General features: G+C 42.4%; 1 protein-coding gene across 4 annotated transcripts in view; it reads left to right on the top strand.

Annotated features, from left to right (window-relative positions):
- Positions 1-18,592, top strand: part of LOC141113850 (ABC-type organic anion transporter ABCA8-like) — an 82,619-nt gene extending 64,027 nt beyond the window's left edge. For all 4 annotated transcript variants that reach the window (XM_073607171.1, XM_073607173.1, XM_073607170.1 and 1 more), the window contains 12 exons: positions 4,531-4,622; positions 5,915-6,035; positions 6,731-6,854; positions 7,276-7,367; positions 7,845-8,014; positions 8,424-8,499; positions 10,220-10,314; positions 10,751-10,870; positions 11,811-11,951; positions 16,115-16,194; positions 16,292-16,347; positions 16,600-18,592. In XM_073607171.1, the coding sequence (XP_073463272.1) occupies positions 4,531-4,622; positions 5,915-6,035; positions 6,731-6,854; positions 7,276-7,367; positions 7,845-8,014; positions 8,424-8,499; positions 10,220-10,314; positions 10,751-10,870; positions 11,811-11,951; positions 16,115-16,194; positions 16,292-16,347; positions 16,600-16,692 (1,260 nt within the window). In that variant the 3' untranslated portion in view covers positions 16,693-18,592. The remainder of the gene's footprint in view (positions 1-4,530; positions 4,623-5,914; positions 6,036-6,730; positions 6,855-7,275; positions 7,368-7,844; positions 8,015-8,423; positions 8,500-10,219; positions 10,315-10,750; positions 10,871-11,810; positions 11,952-16,114; positions 16,195-16,291; positions 16,348-16,599) is intronic.
- Positions 18,593-20,192: the final 1,600 nt, after the last annotated feature.

Raw genomic sequence — 20,192 nt, 5'->3', positions numbered from 1 at the left:
AGAGTCACCCAATGCGCCGTGAAACTTAGGTAACGTCCCTGTCCATGCCTGCTGGACCATGAGTCAGCGGTAATATGCACCTTACCGCTGACCGCCCTGTCCAGCGAGGCATGGACATTGCCTTCCACATGCCGGTAGAGAGCCGGAATCGCCTTCCGTGAGAAAAAGTGGCGTTTGGGTACCTGCCACTGAGGAACCGCACATTCCACAAACTCACGGAAGGGGGCAGAGTCTACCAACTGAAAAGGCAGCAGTTGAAGTGCTAGCAATTTTGCCAAGCTAGCATTCAACCGCTGGGCATGTGGATGGCTGGGAGCAAACTTCTTTCGGCGGTGCAGCAGCTGGGGCAGGGAAATTTGCCTGGTACAATCTGACGTCGGTGTACCAAAAGCAGATTGCCCACAAGTACTTGGCTGTGACACACCTAATTCTACACCTTCATTCCTCTCACTGCAGGTCTCAGAGAGGACTGAAGGTCTAGTGGGGTTGGAAATCTCAGCTGATGAGGAGCAAGGAGAGATCCTCTTTGTTCTTTGGTGTGGGTCTTTTAGATACGCTTGCCAACGAACTGCATGGCAGGTCAACATATGTCTGGTCAAGCATGTGGTACCCAAGCGGGAGATGTTTTGGCCACGCGAGATACGCTTGAGACATATGTTGCAAATAGCAGCGGTGCGATCTGATGCACTCGTCTCAAAAAAGGCCCACACCAAAGAACTTTTTGAATAACGCGCAGAGACTGCAGCGCCCTGCACATGTGGAGCTTTGGGGTGTGATGCAGTCAATGTGCTGCCCTTAGGCTGGCCCCTGGAGGGCATCCTGCCTCGTTGGTGATGTGCCGCCGCCTCCTCCTCCTCCTCCTCCTTCTCCTCCTCCTCCTCCTCCTCTCTCCTATCAGGCACCCACGTTGAGTCAGTGACCTCATCATCCCCTCCCTCCTCATCACTGGAGAAAACCTGGCAGTATGCTGCAGCAGGGGGAGCATGACTGCCAGATTGCTGTCCTTCTTGGGCACCCCCTCTGTCCGTGCTCATGTTACTGCCTTCATCGAGCTCAGTATCGTCATCAGAGCCTTCCAAACGCTGGGCATCCTCCTGGAGCATGTACCCAACACTGTGGTCAAACAGTTCGCGGGAATCCTCATGAGGACATGGTGGAGCTAGGGAAGGAGTCACTGATGACATTGAGCTGAGGGAAGAGGCCGCTGCTTTGCCAGACAAAGCACCCTGGGCATGGGTGAGAGAGGATGAGGAGGATGAGGACGGCTTGGTCATCCACTCGACCAAGTCTTCCGCATGTTGCGGCTCAACACGGCCAGCTGCCGAAAAAAAGGCCAAGCGTGTCCCATGGCCACGTGCTGATGAGGATGCACCGTCTCCACGACCAGCACTAGACACAGAGCCTGCTTGCCCTCTCTTATTGGCTTGTGACTGTCTGCCTCTCCTTCTTGGCCTTCCAGACATACTAATGGCCTGTAGCTGCACTAAGCTGGGATAGAACACCTGTAATTTTCTTCAAGTAGCTTTATATACTGTAACCAGACAAGCCTGCCTGTCAGTAGGAAGATAACAGGAACGGATCTAGCTGAACACTGTGAGCAGGACGCACTGTACTAAATGTAAATAGTCTAGCTGCCTGACCGTGGTACTAATAGGATCAAATAGAACACCTGTAATTTTCTTCAGGTAGCTTTATATACTGTAACCAGACAAGCCTGCCTGTCAGTAGGAAGATAACAGGAACGGATCTAGCTGAACACTGTGAGCAGGACGCACTGTACTAAATGTAAATAGTCTAGCTGCCTGACCGTGGTACTAATAGGATCAAATAGAACACCTGTAATTTTCTTCAGGTAGCTTTATATACTGTAACCAGACAAGCCTGCCTGTCAGTAGGAAGATAACAGGAACGGATCTAGCTGAACACTGTGAGCAGGACGCACTGTACTAAATGTAAATAGTCTAGCTGCCTGACCGTGGTACTAATAGGATCAAATAGAACACCTGTAATTTTCTTCAGGTAGCTTTATATACTGTAACCAGACAAGCCTGCCTGTCAGTAGGAAGATAACAGGAACGGATCTAGCTGAACACTGTGAGCAGGACGCACTGTACTAAATGTAAATAGTCTAGCTGCCTGACCGTGGTACTAATAGGATCAAATAGAACACCTGTAATTTTCTTCAGGTAGCTTTATATACTGTAACCAGACAAGCCTGCCTGTCAGTAGGAAGATAACAGGAACGGATCTAGCTGTACACTGTGAGCAGGACGCACTGTACTAAATGTAAATAGTCTAGCTGCCTGACCGTGGTACTAATAGGATCAAATAGAACACCTGTAATTTTCTTCAGGTAGCTTTATATACTGTAACCAGACAAGCCTGCCTGTCAGTAGGAAGATAACAGGAACGGATCTAGCTGAACACTGTGAGCAGGACGCACTGTACTAAATGTAAATAGTCTAGCTGCCTGACCGTGGTACTAATAGGATCAAATAGAACACCTGTAATTTTCTTCAGGTAGCTTTATATACTGTAACCAGACAAGCCTGCCTGTCAGTAGGAAGATAACAGGAACGGATCTAGCTGAACACTGTGAGCAGGACGCACTGTACTAAATGTAAATAGTCTAGCTGCCTGACCGTGGTACTAATAGGATCAAATAGAACACCTGTAATTTTCTTCAAGTAGCTTTATATACTGTAACCAGACAAGCCTGCCTGTCAGTAGGAAGATAACAGGAACGGATCTAGCTGAACACTGTGAGCAGGACGCACTGTACTAAATGTAAATAGTCTAGCTGCCTGACCGTGGTACTAATAGGATCAAATAGAACACCTGTAATTTTCTTCAGGTAGCTTTATATACTGTAACCAGACAAGCCTGCCTGTCAGTAGGAAGATAACAGGAACGGATCTAGCTGTACACTGTGAGCAGGACGCACTGTACTAAATGTAAATAGTCTAGCTGCCTGACCGTGGTACTAATAGGATCAAATAGAACACCTGTAATTTTCTTCAGGTAGCTTTATATACTGTAACCAGACAAGCCTGCCTGTCAGTAGGAAGATAACAGGAACGGATCTAGCTGAACACTGTGAGCAGGACGCACTGTACTAAATGTAAATAGTCTAGCTGCCTGACCGTGGTACTAATAGGATCAAATAGAACACCTGTAATTTTCTTCAGGTAGCTTTATATACTGTAACCAGACAAGCCTGCCTGTCAGTAGGAATTTAACAGGAACGGATCTAGCTGAACACTGTGAGCAGGACGCACTGCACTAAATGTAAATAGTCTAGAAGATAACAGGAACGGATCTAGCTGAACACTGTGAGCAGGACGCACTGCATTAAATGTAAATAGTCTAGATAGAAGATAACAGGAACGGATCTAGCTAAACTGAATACAGTGTATATATATATATGCAACACCTGGGATGCATATATATACACAATACACTGTAAGTGCAGCTAACTGACTGACTGTTCTGCCTAATCTATCTAACTCAAATCAAATGACACTGTCTCTCTCTCTCTCTATCTCTCAGCACACCGGAACACACACTACACAGGGCCGCCGTGCAGGCGGCCTTATATAGTGTGGGGTGTGTACTAAATCCCCTGAGCCATAATTGGCCAAAGCCACCCTGGCTTTGGCCAATTACAGCTCTCTCTACTGACGGCGCTGTGATTGGCCAAGCATGCGGGTCATAGTGCATGCTTGGCCAATCATCAGCCAGCAATGCACTGCGATGCCGCAGTGAATTATGGGCCGTGACGCGCCACACGAATTTAGCGCGAACGGCCCATAACGTTCGCAATTCGGCGAACGATCGAACAGCCGATGTTCGAGTCGAACATGGGTTCGACTCGAACACGAAGCTCATCCCTATTCCTAATGCACTCCTTCCTCCCCTTAGCTGGTTTTTTGTTTTGTTTTTTTTTATATCTATTTTTTTTAACTAATCATATTAATTCTTTTTTTTTTAATCTGATTCTTTTCTATATCTAGTTTTTTGTTTTTTTTTAACCAATCATATTAAATTTGTTATCTTTCAGTTACATTGTCATGCATTTGTACCCGAAACAGAATTTTACTGTCACTCTAAATATGTCAAATTATAAATTACAATTTCTATTTTTTATTTACAGTAAAACTTTTTTTTTTTTTTTTTTTTACTAACACTTGTCAAAATAGAAGAAAAAAAAATTTTTTTTTGTGTATAGATTTCCGTACATAGAAATTATTTGTTTTTTTATTTATTAAAATATTTTGCAAAACAATATTACCAAAAAGAGAGCCATTTTGTCCCCCAAATCAATGTTTATTACTTTGTTATCCTAAGTAATGACAAAGGTATTACTGAATAAACCGGCCCATAGTGGAAAATGTAAAATTGCTCCATAGGAGTGAACAGGTACGAGAAGTGCAAAGAGGGCCAAAAACTAGCATTGTCACTTGTATGAATTGTGAGAATTTCCACCTCTCCACCTCGCCCGGTTTCTGACTCTCTCTGCTTCCTCTTCAGCCGTACGCACAAACCATCATACTCTGGGGCCTCCTGTGGTTTCTGGAATGGTGGATTGGAAACAGAAGTTTAAAACAAGATCCGGTATTCAGGTGGGTTGCTGAACAACGTACATGACAAGGACATTCATTTATATAGATTTGATTGTGGATGCGGCCACCTAGTTGAACATAAATAAAGCTAAAGCCACAGCAAACAATCCAGGAGTGGGTGCTGATCTCACTGTGGACTCATCTCTTGCCTTTGAATAAGACAGACATTTGCCCCCCTGGGACAAGACCAGTAAAATGTGTTGGGCTGGTGGCCATAAGTGGAGAAGCTTCACCATTTAGACATCGGGACCAGCAGTCAGTGACCCATGCTGGGCATTGGAGTTGAGCAAGCTCGGTAAAGTTTCACCAGTTGTGGTTCAGCCAAACTTTTAAAAATTTCACGCACCTCCAAAATACTGAAATTCTAAACCCAAAGTCCTTTAGAAGCAGAAGTCGAAGGTAATCTGAATCAGGCTCCAAGAGTGTGTGTATTACAGAGCAGCCAGTGATGATTAATTGGGTTGAATGGTTTGGGAAGCTGACCTGGTGGCAGTCAAGCTAAGAGTGGTCAACAGATGAAGACATAAGATAGAAGCAGCCTTTTGCCACTTTCTCCCAGAAGCCTTTGACTTGCAGCCTCTAAATTCATAAAACTCGATCTGAATCTAAGTTCATCCAAATTTAAGGATTACCTCCGCTGGGCGTTGTATAGTTATCTGCTCCCTGTTCAAACTTGGGATTGCAGCTCCTGGCAGAGGAAAGTCTTCCAGCTACAATGGAAGCCAATACTGGAAGATGAGAAAAAAAGTGTATCACGATAAACCGTGTCCTTAAGGAGCACCCCCCTCTCACCATGCCCACCAATCACTGCGGCACCATGGCACTCTCTGCATGGTATACACATTCTTTAGTCTACAGAAATCCAACCCCACCAAGAACGGGCAACTATGTTGTGTTTTCTCTCCAGGCCAATGGTTCCCAGTCCTCTACTGGATGAAGACATTAGGCCCCACATGCTGAGTATAGTCCATGTCGTAGTACTTGGTCTGTGTGCAATATGTAGACTCTTGTACTCTTTGTACTCCACCATTTGTTAAACAGAACTATTCACATGTAAACTATATTTCACCGTCCGACACATTGTAATATTGTAAGTGATGTCCTCTACCTAGCATGTGCTTTTATCTATTTCTGATACAATTCCCTTGCATGTTGTCTATATTTCATACACCCATTACAATGTAACATTATTAGGTAGTGTATTGTGTTGTTTTCATTTTTATATTGGGAATATGAAATCACTGCTAACACGTCCCATACTACGGATCTGACACTTTCCTCTTTTCATTCAGATTCACCAAGAGAGAACATCCATTTACCCAGAATCCCGAGCAGCTGGATGATGCTGATGAGGAGGTCCTTGCTGAGAAAGAAAGGGTTAACACTTTAAAAACAACAGATCAGGAGGAGGAGGTAATATATTGCTAAATGCAAATCCACTATATACATATATAAATATACATCACACTCCTGTATGTTAACTGTCACATCATGTCCTGCACACCATGTGAAACTTGGAATCAGGCTAGCAGTGGGAGTGGCTGCTCTGCTGGCTGACCATAAGAGGAGGCGGTGAGAAGGAATAAATGGTCATAGTTTGTTTCTGCTCATTACTTTGTCAGATTATAGAGAGTACCCCGTCTATCAGTGCTGTGCTAATGTAAGGAGAAGTCTACAAAGGGCACTGTATGGAGCGAACTTTCTCAACCCTTTCTTAAATTAGTTTCCAGGTCTCAGGGAACCCCTGATAAAATGAATGTATCTGGGATCAGAGGGAAAAATGCCCCCCTTTCAGTGTTGGTTTTGCCAAGTGGTGTTGGTCTTGGAATTATACCGGCACCACCAAATGGGAGGTCAGTCAGCCACAACTCAAGGAACCTCTGGAGGAAACCTTGCTGAGAATGGCTGGTCCAGCCTGTCCTAGAAGTGTAATGCTGCAGATAAAAATATTAACAGAAGTTACAGATTTTACTAACTTTGTAGCAGTCACATGAGACTCTTCTTGTATTGGCCCATTTTTGAAATTTTTGATCAATTATAAATGTCACGACAATCAGATGTCCTTCAGAATCAAATCACAAATGGACTTTGTGTTTTTACCCTTCAAGAGGCCGACCATCCTCGTGGACAGTTTGCGGAAAGAGTTTAAGGAGAAGTCAGGCATCTGTGGACGCTTTAGGAAGAAGAAGAAGAGAACGGCCATCAGTAACACCTCGTTCTGCGTCAAGAAAGGTAATTTCCTGTTCATTTCTGTTTCTTTTAATGACATTGGCCATAGAGAATGTGCGTCCAAAACACCTACTGTATGTGTGGTTGGAAATGTGCGGCCAAAACACCCATGTGTGGTTGGAAATGTCCACAACAATGTCTATGATCCAATTTTAATCTCACTGAAAGCAAAAGAGAGTCCACATGACAGTGCTGGTCTATGAGTCAGATATAAAGGATATGTTCTCTTTTTCCATGATTTAACATCACAACATTTCATATTAAAGTCTGCAGTAACAGAGGTACTTTAACCCTTAAACACCCAGATCATTTCTTTTCAGTGCAGCAGGGGTCTGATTGGTTGCTGGAGGAAAGCAGATAGATTGATGTTTCTAAATTTCTGAAAGAAGAACTATCAGTTTTGTCTGTTTTTTTTATTTTAAAGGTGAAGTCCTGGGACTTCTGGGCCCCAACGGAGCCGGCAAGACCACATCTGTGCTGATTCTGGCAGGAGAGAAGAAACCATCAGCTGGACAGGTGAGAAGGCATGGAGTGGAGGTCTTCAGGGTTCATGTATAGAGGTGCTTGAGAGACATCTCACCCACTGTGGTTATGAGGGACTAAGGAAAAAGGTTCCCTAGAAAACACTCTGCACTCAGCCTCAAGGGAAGCCCTCTCAGCACTTCGGCCTCCAACCCGGTACGTGATACTGTGGTTATGAGGGACCAAGGCAAAATGTTTTCTAAAAAACAGTGCACCACCAAAATGCAATCAATAAAACATTACCAACTATCACAAATTCATCTACAGGCAAGAAAGCATTAAAACATCTGAGAACCCCAGTAATTTAACAATTCATTTTTATTAAAATAAAAAAAAAGGTTATTGTCCCTACAGATAGATTCACCTAATCACATTTATTTAAATATTATAATGGGCCCCGTTACTGGTAGGCTTTTGCCAATGTCCAGCGTGGCATTCTTATAAGGCACCTTCACTGACTGCCTCCTACAGGTGTTGCTGGGTAATGCAGGAGACCCCCATAGGACTAAAGACTCTGCAGCATTGGGCTACTGTCCCCAACACAACCCTCTGTGGCCCAACCTCACCGTGAAGGAACATCTGGAGATCTACGCCGCTGTGAAGGGCATGAATAAAGAGGACACAAACCGTGCTATTAAACGGTGAGTTAACATGCAATGTACTTTCCTCATGATGCAGACCAGAAGTTGTAGGACTCCATTTCCTTTGCTCTCCTTAATATTGTTTGGTCTTGACAGTCCCATCAACAGTTATGTTGGCTTTACCAGTATGCTTTTAGGTTGTTGGAGAAAACAGAGTCTAAAGGAAAGTCACACAAACACATGCAAAGCTAATGCAAGCAGTGGCCTTGTCAGAATGAAACCCAAGACTTCAGCGCTACAAGGCAACTAACAGCTCAGCTTTGACCTAGCCTTGACAAGCCATCTGTGTATATGCATTACATTAAAGACATTTTCCCTATAAACCTCTCTTTCAACATCTTAATAAATCTCACAAGTAAATCCTAACTATATTGTTCTTCTCATTATGTCTCCATACTTTGGTGTGCAGAGTGAGTGAAGCTCTGGAGATGAAGGACCATCTCAACAAACCTGCCAGGAAGTTGTCAGCTGGAGTCTCCAGAAAGGTGCGTTTTTTTTTGGACTGTGTTCTTAGCATGATCAATGGAGTAGATGTGATCAGACACTCAGGATATCTGAAGAGGATCTGCAGAGCTAACCAAGACCATACCCTCATAGACCCAAACTTCACTGTGTCTTGTAAAATGATTGGCTGGACCTTTCCCATTTCCACCAAGTCTGCCCTCTGGAAACCATTGGATGTAGTTGGAGTCATAAAGCGCAGATTAGAGAGGCTTTCATAAAGCTACCAGTCCAGTAGCTCATCTGTAATTTTTTTATAGTTGTTAATGTAGGTGTCCATAATATATATAATAATGGAAGTTAAACACTCCTTGGTTCTTGAGTCATCTGTTATCATCCAGCATGTCCATAAATCTATTCGTTTTATCACCTTTGTTAATATCTGTAATCATTCTGCACATGTAACATAACTAAGAGCAGCTATGTTCTGCTGGATTAAGACTTTAGATCATGGATCATGGGTGGAGGCATGGAAGTTAGAAAGGTCATATTCCTAACAATTGCAAATGGATCCCTAGTCAGGAATCTGTCACCTATTGCCTCAAAAATTCATACTAGGGCTGTTACTGATTAAAATTTTCATGTACGATTGATCGATTTTTTTTTTTTAATTGCTTAATTGACTAATTTCGATTTTTGATTAATTATAACGCACATACAGATCCAACTACTTCTAGCTAATCTCCTTGCATTGCAACTCTGCATTAGTCAGTGGTAAATGTGGTATACACTACATACAATCACCCAACACTAGTTAGTTTCCACAATCCATGACAACTTCACAGTTCACACAAATACAAAAAGACCACCAGCAAAGAGACTGCCCAGAAAAAATACCACCAGCAAAGAGACTGCCCAGAAAAAATACCACCAGTAAAGAGACTGCCCAGCAAAGAGACTGCCCAGCAAAAATACCACCAGTAAAGAGACTGCCTAGCAAAGAGACTGCCCAGCAAAAATACCACCAGTAAAGAGACTGCCTAGCAAAGAGACTGCCCAGCAAAAATACCACCAGTAAAGAGACTGCCCAGCAAAGAGACTGCCCAGTAAAAAGATTGCCCAGTAAAGAGACTGCCCAGCAAAAAGTGCCACTGCCCAGCAAAGAGACCACCCATCCCACAGACCACCCAGCCAAGTCCACCACAGCACAACCCCATTCAGCAGCATTTTTTTTTACACACAGACCAGATTACATGACATGGGGCTAGGAAGGAGGGGGAGGAGGAGGACCCCCTGGCAGGCTACCTACCACTATCCACGATCTGATACCATCTGAGTCCCCACACCCAGCACCAAACCGATCTCCCGCACAGCACTGAGGGGCGGGGAAGAGCTGCAGAGTACAGTTCACTCCGCCTTCCACTCTTACAAGCCGCGTTCGATCCCTTGGGGCAGTGCGAAGCAGAAGACCTAGGAGGTGGAGGAGGAGCCGGGACTATACAGATACAGGGGAGTGACGTCACCGGATCTCCGACGGAACTCCCTGAAGACCCGGAAGCCGGCGGAGAGGTGAGTACCGATCAAAAGAATTTTGACTGATCAAAAAAATTAACGATTAATCGAGGAATTATTCTTTAATTTCCACAGCCCTAATTCATACAGGTATCATAAACATTAAGTATCAATAATGTTGTTGATTTTGTGTTGTTTAAGCTAACATAGCAGTAGCCAGAATTGTCCTTTTAGATCTCTGTTGTTCTTTAGGTGTGTTTTGCCATCAGCATGTTGGGTAATCCCACCATTGTTCTCCTGGACGAACCTTCCACTGGTCTGGACCCAAAAGGACAACAAAGACTTTGGTGAGTCTTGTCACAAGTTGATCAAGGAGCTATAACCTTAAAGAGGTGCTCTACTTTTATTTTCTTTATACAGACCCTGATTCCTATAGTGACACATTGCAAGAGCTTAACCGTTTCAGCGATCTTCTCTGGACACAGCAAGGCCAGACTTCATTCATGTTGATGTATTTGTTCTCTCATAGTCAAAAGTTTACTAATTAGTGTCTCTTGCTGCCACATGACCTGATATCAGACTGAGCTGAAGAAATTAAATTAGAGCTCCTAATTTTTTAAGGCCTGAATGTGTCGTTGTAGCACTAGTGCCCTACAGCTTGATGTTGTAGAAACATTTGTCTCCTCCATTTATATTATTAGTTTAAATCCTACAACACATGCACTATACTTGGAGGTTCATATACAAAAGTATGACACCTTAGGCTTTTCTTGTGTATTCAAGGAGAGCCATCCGAGCGGCCTTCAAGAACAGGGAAAGGGGCGCCATCCTGACCACACACTATATGGAGGAGGCCGAGGCTGTGTGTGACCGCGTGGCAATCATGGTGTCTGGAAAACTCAGGTGAGAAGGAACGATGCCAGGACTGAGTCAGGGGAGACTTTTAGGAAGCCAGGAATACACAGAGGAAGTCAGAGTTTCTTCCATGTATGGTCTGTAGGACATTGATCCCATATACCTGTGTCATGGGGGAACCCTACTCCATAAATCTCAAAAACGTCATGGTAGAGACATGAGGAAGGATAATGTAATGCAGATTACTTAGCTCCGGTATCAGAGAGGTTGGAGATGGAGACCTCTCTGCAGACACAAGTTATTGGAAAATTCTCCCTATTGCTGCCAAATAAAGACGTTTTTTATTTTGGCATCAGGAAGATTTTTGAATGTGTTTAATAAAGGAAGCAAAAATAACAGAGCAAAGGTAACAGCAGAATATAACAATCTTCTGATATCATTGTTGTCATTTAGAATCATTACTTTCATGTAAAAGTTGAGAAAACCATTGGCAGGACACTTTTTTTATGGAAACATTGTAACAATTGCTGGGTTCCCCTTACTTATTCTTCTTCTGGAATGGGTTAAAGTGTATGTAAAGCCAGAACTTTTTTGTAGTGTAGGGTAGCGTAGGGTAAAGTCCCTATCGGGTTTTTTTTTTGTTCTGCTGGGGAGATTTCCCTTCACTCCTTGTTTTGGAGATTCAGCGGGATGTGGGAAGAAATCTCAACAAAGTGAGAGGGATTCCCCTTCTAGACAGTTGTCACCAAAACATTTGTCACCATCAAAAGATTTACTCTCATCATACAATGGTAACATTTTGGGTATCCTCTTACTTTCTGTAGTGATGAGAAGGGTCACCAGCACAAATGGAGGGGTGAATCTCCTCAGCAGGTACACAGTTTATGATAAAAACTCAGTCGAAGGTCTAACCCTTCCTTACTCTATCAAGAACCAAAAAAATATGTTTTGCTTTTGCATATACACCCACACAGCATTCCTCCCCCAGGTGTATCGGATCCATCCAACATCTGAAGAGCAAATTTGGTAAAGGTTACCTCCTGGAGATCAAACTGAAGGACACCCAGCAGGTTGATGTGATTGACCGGGAGGTCCTCCGCCTCTTCCCGCAAGCCGCCAAGCAGGACAGGTAAAGTAGCTAAATCTGGGCAATATTCCAAGACCCCCAGTAACGATTAATTCTTCTAACCTCATTATTGACCGATTCCCGGGCCCCCTTTAATGGTCGATCCTCAGGGTTAACATATCACTTAGATGACAGATTCTTAGATCTTGGGATATGACAGAATCACGTGGTAAGGGACCCCTAGATCTCAGCAACAACAAACCACAATCTTCCAGATCCCTTTAATAAAAGGATCCATGTACTGTATAGACCAGGGACATGCAGTGAGTGACTGGTGAGGCGCTGGCTAGTATCAGAGCCAGATACACACAGGTTACAGATTTTCCGACAACTTTGTGTGACCGTGTGTATGCAAGACAAGTTTGAGCCAACATTCGTCGGAAAAAATCCTAGGATTTTGTTGTCGGAATGTCCGAACAAAGTCCGACCGTGTGTACGGGGCATAAACATGTAACCTGTAAAAAATGTTAAAGCGTCACGTATGGAGATTTATAAATACTGAAGTTTGGTGCCATTCCATAAGTGTGCGCAATTTAAAGTTTGACATGTTAGGTATCTATTTATTCGGCATAACATCATCTTTCATATATACAAAAAAAAAAAAAAATCGGGCTAACGTTAGTGTTTTTTTTTTTTTTTTACTCATTTTTTTACTTTCACAAAAAAAATGCGTTTTAAAAAATTGCTGCGCAAATACCGTGTGACATAAAAAGTTGCAATGACCACCATTTCATTCCCTAGGGTGTCTGCTAAAACAATATATATAATGTTTGGGGGTTCTGAGTAATTTTCTAGCAAAAAAATTTTTTTAGGATTTTTACACGTGGAGAGAAGTGTCAGAATTGGCTTGGGTGGCAAGGGGGTAATTACCATAAGAAATATACAAATAATTATTATATATAGTTTTGAAGGTAATTTACTATATTTTCAAAATTTGTACTCAAGCAGGTGTCTTAACGGACAAATTACTGAAGTTTGAAGTTATAACTTCCAACCATTAATTTCACAGTAAATAGATAAATAATAAATTATTATATTATAACATATAGTTAATAAATATATGATTTAGCTTGAATATAACAGAACCTTTTCAGCAGAATCAGTTTCTCCCTCTTAACTGTGTGAGAAAAACATGGGATTGTGGGTAAATCTTCTACACATAAACCCATCTTGTTTCCTTCTAGTTAAGAGGGCTGGGCTGAAAGGTAGCATTTGTCTTTTAGACATCCACTGCAGCATTTTTATTGGACAGCTGGGACCAGTGGTACTTTACCATTGGTCCACGACTCCAAGCTGTCCATTGAGCTCAGTGCCTTTGACAAGAAGTGAGGAGAGGCACTGTGAGCTCACCCTCTCAGTCTGCTGCAGAGTGTGCCAGCTTCTATTTAACGTGGCCGCTCTGTATTTAGCTTCTGAACCATAAGTCGTAGGAGCCCCAAAGTTTACCAGTGGTGGGGTAGGACTTGGGCTACATACCACCCAAATTTGGGGTCCCTGTGACCCCAGGTCTCAGAGCTACAACCCTCAAAGCTTGATTTATTTTATGTTCATGGCCCTGCCTCCCCTGACTGCACGTCCCTGGTATAGACAGACCTGTAAGTAAATAAGATACGTTCATCCAATTCCCAAACCAAATTGTTCAGTTTCAAATGCCGCTTTATGCATTGACATACCTCCTTAAGACCCAGCCTGTCCAGACAGTATGGTCACCTGCTGACTTGGCACCATCCAAAGGTAGCTTAACTCTTCAATAAGACACAGAGGTTGCATCCAATGGAATTTTACTCCGGCTGATTGCAGTACAGAGGATGTTTTTCTAGTCATTTAAAGTGCAAGAAGACCTGGCCATTTCTAAGCCCTGCCTCTGGGAAATAATAACTCTGACTCTGAGGAAACATGAAAGAAACGAGGAGGGTCTAGCTAGGAGTTAGACAAACAGACTAGCACTAAACAAGGTTGGGTGGGGGAGGAGTACAGAGGGAGATTCCAAAAACACATAGTAAACAAGTTGTAGTTGCCCAAAACTGCCATTAGATGTCAGCATAGTATAGAACACAAATAGTGCAAGGTTGCGATGGGTGACACTTGTTGGGTTTAGCGATTGGATGTTTCCATTGAATGTCTGTCTTTACCCCGCAGGTTCTCCTTGGATGACCTTTACTTTATAGACTTCTTGGGTTTAGTGATTGGATGTTTCCATTGAATGTTGGTCTTTACTCCGCAGGTTCTCCTTGGATGACCTTTACTTTATAGACTTGTTGGGTTTAGTGATTGGATGTTTCCATTAAATGTCTGTATTTACCCCATGAGTTCTCCTTGGATGACCTTTACTTTATAGACTTGGGTTTAGTGATTGAATGTCGGTTTTTACCCCACAGGTTCTCCTTGGATGACCTTTACTTTATAGACTTGTTGGGTTTAGTGATTGAATGTTGGTTTTTACCCCGCAGGTTCTCCTTGGATGACCTTTACTTTATAGACTTGTGGGGTAAAGACAGACATTCAATGGAAACATCCAATCACTAAACCCAACAAGTCTATAAAGTAAAGGTCATCCAAGGAGAACCTGTGGGGTAAAAACCGACCTTCAATCACTAAACCCAAGTCTATAAAGTAAAGGTCATCCAAGGAGAACTTGTGGGGTAAAGACAGACATTCAATGGAAACATCCAATCACTAAACCCAACAAGTTCTCCTTGGATGACCTTTACTTTATAGACTTGGGTTTAGTGATTGAATGTCGGTTTTTACACCACAGGTTCTCCTTGGATGACCTTTACTTTATAGACTTGTTGGGTTTAGTGATTTGAATGTCGTTTTTACCCCGCAGGTTCTCCTTAGATGACCTTTACTTTATAGACTTGTTGGGTTTAGTGATTGGATGTTTCCACTGAATGTTGGTCTTTACCCCACAGGTTCTCCTTGGATGACCTTTATAGACTTGTTGGGTTTAGTGATTGGATGTTTCCATTGAATGTTGGTCTTTACTCCGCAGGTTCTCCTTGGATGACCTTTACTTTATAGACTTGTTGGGTTTAGTGATTGGATGTTTCCATTAAATGTCTGTATTTACCCCATGAGTTCTCCTTGGATGACCTTTACTTTATAGACTTGGGTTTAGTGATTGAATGTCGGTTTTTACCCCACAGGTTCTCCTTGGATGACCTTTACTTTATAGACTTGTTGGGTTTAGTGATTGAATGTTGGTTTTTACCCCGCAGGTTCTCCTTGGATGACCTTTACTTTATAGACTTGTGGGGTAAAGACAGACATTCAATGGAAACATCCAATCACTAAACCCAACAAGTCTATAAAGTAAAGGTCATCCAAGGAGAACCTGTGGGGTAAAAACCGACCTTCAATCACTAAACCCAAGTCTATAAAGTAAAGGTCATCCAAGGAGAACTTGTGGGGTAAAGACAGACATTCAATGGAAACATCCAATCACTAAACCCAACAAGTTCTCCTTGGATGACCTTTACTTTATAGACTTGGGTTTAGTGATTGAATGTCGGTTTTTACACCACAGGTTCTCCTTGGATGACCTTTACTTTATAGACTTGTTGGGTTTAGTGATTTGAATGTCGTTTTTTACCCCGCAGGTTCTCCTTAGATGACCTTTACTTTATAGACTTGTTGGGTTTAGTGATTGGATGTTTCCACTGAATGTTGGTCTTTACCCCACAGGTTCTCCTTGGATGACCTTTATAGACTTGTTGGGTTTAGTGATTGGATGTTTCCATTGAATGTTGGTCTTTACCCCGCAGGTTCTCCTTGGATGACCTTTACTTTATGGACTTGTTGGGTTTAGTGATTGAATGTCGGTCTTTACCTTGCAGGTTCTCCTTGGATGACCTTTACTTTATAGACTTGTTGGGTTTAGTGATTGGATGGTTCCATTGAATGTCGCTCTTTACCCCGCAGGTTCTCCTTGGATGACCTTTACTTTATAGACTTGTTGGGTTTAGTGATTGGATGTTTCCATTGAATGTTGGTCTTTATTCCGCAGGTTCTCCTTGGATGACCTTTACTTTATAGACTTGTTGGGTTTAGTGACTGAATGTCGGTCTTTACCCCACAGGTTCTCCTTGGATGACGTTTACTTTATAGACTAGTTGGGTTTAGTGATTGGATGCTTCCATTGAATGTTGGTCTTTACCTTGCAGGTTCTCCTCCTTGTTGGTCTATAAGATCCCAATGGATAACGTCCAGTCTCTGTCCCAGGCCTTCCTACACTTGGAGAATGGTAAGATTATACAGCTGTAATGGAGCTGAAGATGAATGTGAACGACCTCACAGGTCGGTACGAAGGTCGGTGATCTTTGTGTATTTTCTTTACACAGCTAAACAAACGTATAACATCGAGGAGTACAGCTTCTCCCAGTCCACCCTGGAGCAGGTAATGGCACTGATATCCAATGAACACTGACAAACATGGTGATAAAGTCCCTACTTTCTTGATGTGATTTATTTTGTTATGTAGGTTTGCTTATGCTGTAAGATTTCCAGAAAGGGTCTTAGGTGACAGCAGGGGCAAGGAAAACCAAACAAAATCATTATCTTTACTAACTTGCTTGATTTTCCTGGCCATGTTCATGAATGTAAGGTGTGGTAAGAAGGTGCTTAGTCTTTGTTGTTTGATTACTGACAGGTCTTCCTTGAGTTGGCCAAAGAACAGGAGAAGGAAGACTTCCACTTGGATTCATCATTCAGATGGAAACACCTGAAGAGTGAAGAGATATAACATTGTCTGTAATATTATTATTATGTGCCTTATGTGTGCGGCGGAACCTTCTGCCTTAGAAGTTGCACTGAGATGGATATTGTGGGGGAAGCCGAAATCAAGTCACCTGACTAGCGAGGAAAGCATGGCAAGTGTCGGATGCCTCCTTTAGTATTCCATAGAAGGAAAACGAACCATTATATGTGCCTGTATACAGTATATATTGACATCACATCATGTGACTATGTAACCAGAGAGGGGGGGGGAGGAAGAGGTGCTACATTACTATGCAGAGTAAACTTTTAAAATCTAACAGAACTATTTTGTAGAAATTTGAGCCGTGTTTCAGGCATCTGTTCATTAAAAAAAAAAGAATTCACATTGATATTCATCCAGCAAATTTGCATGTACATTCATTCTATGTGAATTGGGCAAAAACAAATGTTCTTTGGGCTCTTTTCTTACCTGAACGAATGTTCTTTTTTTTTTATGGGCAGTAGTAAAATACCGCATTATGACCACTAGATGGAGCTGAGGAGCTTTGGGAATACATATGTCTTTGTAACAAGAGATACAATGAAACAATTCTAGAGAACGCTAGAGGGAAACAGCAAATAAATGTAACCAGAGGTTAAATTTACCAATCACCATTACCATTGGTTACATTTATCTGCTAATTCCCTCCATTGTTGTCTAGCCGCTGGAGGACCGCCCCACGTACATATACTGCGGCAGGAAGGCCCTTAAGCGCAAAATCAGGTACCTGTAAGTGATTTCTTTCTTCAGGTCTGGGGCATGCGTGCGCACCGCTGGTGACCTGCTCCCGCTGTGATTGGAGCGGGTCCCTGCTGAGGCAGACAGAGCGGCAGTCTGCCTATGTAAACAAGGCAGATTACTGTTCTGTCAGAGGAAGATGGAGATCTTGTGTTTCTGCTTAGCAAAAACACGGATCTCTGTCTTCCCCCAGTCAAAGCACCTCCCCCACACAGTTAGAAAGCACTCCCAGGGAACACATTTGACCCTTTGATTGACCCTGATGTTAACCCCTTCCTTGCCCATGTCATTAGTACAGTGACAGTGCATTTTTTTTAGCACTGATCACTGTATTGGTGTTAGTGGTCCCCAAAAAGTGTCACTTAGAGTCAGATTTGTCCGCCGCAATGTCGCAGTCCTGCTAAAAATCGCTGATCACAGCCATTACTAGTAAAAAAAAAAAAAAAAAGTCCATAAATCTATCCCATAGTTTCTAGACACTATAACTTTTGTGCAATCCAATCAATATACACTTATTGGGATTTTTTTGACCAAAAAACATGTAGCAGAATACATATTGGCCAAAAATTGATGAAGAAATTAGATTTTTTACAGTTATTTTTTTTGGATGTTTTATAGCAGAAAGTAAAAAAGATTGTTTTGTTTTTTTTTCAAAATTGTCTTTGTTTATAGCGCAAAAAAGTAAAAACCGCACATGTGATCAAATACCACCAAAAAAAAAGTTCTATTTATGGGAAAAAAAGGACATCAGTTTTATTTGGGTACAGCGTCGCACGGCCGCACCATTGTCAGTTAAAACAACTCAGTGCCGTATCGCAAAAAATGGCCTGGTAAAGAAGGGGGGGGGGGTAAAACCTTCTGGGGCTGAAGTGGCTAGAATTGTTACGGTGTATCTCTTGTTACAAATTTATCTCCATCTAGTGGCCATATTGCGGTATTGAACTTCTTGCCAAAATAAAAGAACATTGGTTACGAAGAGAAAATAGCCAAAAGGACATTCATTTTTTTCTCCACTTTACACCTAATGAGTGTTCATGTAAATTTGCTGAGTGCATGGCTAGGCAATTTTTTTATTTTATTTTTTTATAAATAGTAGCCGAAGTTTTTATATTTCTTATATTTAGTTTCTCTACATTAATAAAAGTCATGAAGGTTTTTTTATTTTTTTGGGTTTTTTTAGGGAAGCGGAGGGGGCACATGAATGTTTAAAAAAAAATAATTTGTGGGTGTTTTTTATGGGGGGCAAACATGATAAACCTGTGAAGAAAAAATGTGTAGAAAACTCCTGCGCTGTCAAAGGGATCCTATACTAAGGGGACACTGCTGCAACACACAAGACTGCTCCAAAACAGACAAAACAATAGTAGACTAAGAAGGTGGTGGCTGCGCTGTGATAGAGAGGGGGGTGGGGGTGGGGTTGGGAGGAGGGGGGCTAAACTAGATCGATAAATAACAAATGACCTGAAAATGTGAATAAATCATGTAAAAGCGTACTCACAAATGCAAATAAATAAATAGAGTGTACGCACAAACAAATGTCACTAGATGATATTTAAAAAATTAACCGTGATCAAACCAAAATGAAAATAAAATTAAAATAAAGATAAAAAGGCTGGAAATGTATGCCAGCAAAGAATGTGCAGGGGTATGTGAATCTGCTAAAAAAGGAGCATAAATCCAAAATGTATCATAATATCATGAAAAAGTCCTCCAATGAAATAAGTATAACCATGTGTATATAAATAAAATAATCAACTGATGATATAGGTACACACGTGAATAATAATTGACAATGTGAATAAAAAGTAAGTATAAGCGTCCATAGAAATAGTCCCAGTGATTAGTGTTGGTGACCCGCCAACACTTGGCGAAAAAATACAATAGAAAAAATAAAAATAAAAATCACAAGATGACGACAGTCCCACCACCAAATGTGACAATCCTGGATATAGATAAGATGATGATGAACCAGGAGGAAGGAAAAAAACCAGTGTGCTGACAGGTGGGGGCACCTTCGTGTTCCCAGGCCCCTTACCTTACAGCTGTAAGGTATACAGCATATGCAGAGGAGACCTCGCAGACGGGCAAATCCAATGGTACAGCAGGTGGTGTCGATTGGTGATGCCGTATATCATATGTAGAAAACAAAGAACGAGTGGTATATAGTATGATACTGTTTGATGTAAGGATACAGGTGGGGGAAAGGGGGGGGGGGGGGGTTGCACTCACTTTTAGACAGTGAGCGCACGCCTCAACCCACGAGCGCCGAGCTCGTATAATCCCAGGTTCTAGATCTTCTGAGGGATTCTCCCCGCTTCCAGTTTCACTACCCGTTGTGCAGAGTTGTTTAGTGCGGTATATAAAAAACAGAAACCGCACATAGCATAATCCCGTATGTCATGTAATTTATTGAAACACTCATAAAAGTTCATGCACTTACATTTAAAAGCAGCTGGGGGGTAAAACATCTACGAGCGCCGAGCTCGTCACATCCAGCTAGTGTTAAGGAGCACGGGACGCTGCCACACACCAGCTGGGACATACCCCACCTGTATCCTTACATCAAACGGTATCATACTATATACCACTTGTTCTTTGTTTTCTACATATGATATACGGCATCACCAATCGACACCACCTGCTGTACCATTGGATCAGGCATGTACTGGCCATTGGGACTACAGGGAGTTTCCCGGTGGACCGATGGCTCAGTGGGCCGATTTCAGTGACAGTGGACCGCCGCCTCC

This window comes from Aquarana catesbeiana, linkage group LG12, assembly GCF_042186555.1.
Source record: "Aquarana catesbeiana isolate 2022-GZ linkage group LG12, ASM4218655v1, whole genome shotgun sequence".
Taxonomy (NCBI): Eukaryota; Metazoa; Chordata; class Amphibia; order Anura; family Ranidae; genus Aquarana; species Aquarana catesbeiana.
Note: the sequence above shows the minus strand (reverse complement) of the source record. Positions and strands in the feature narration are given on the sequence as shown.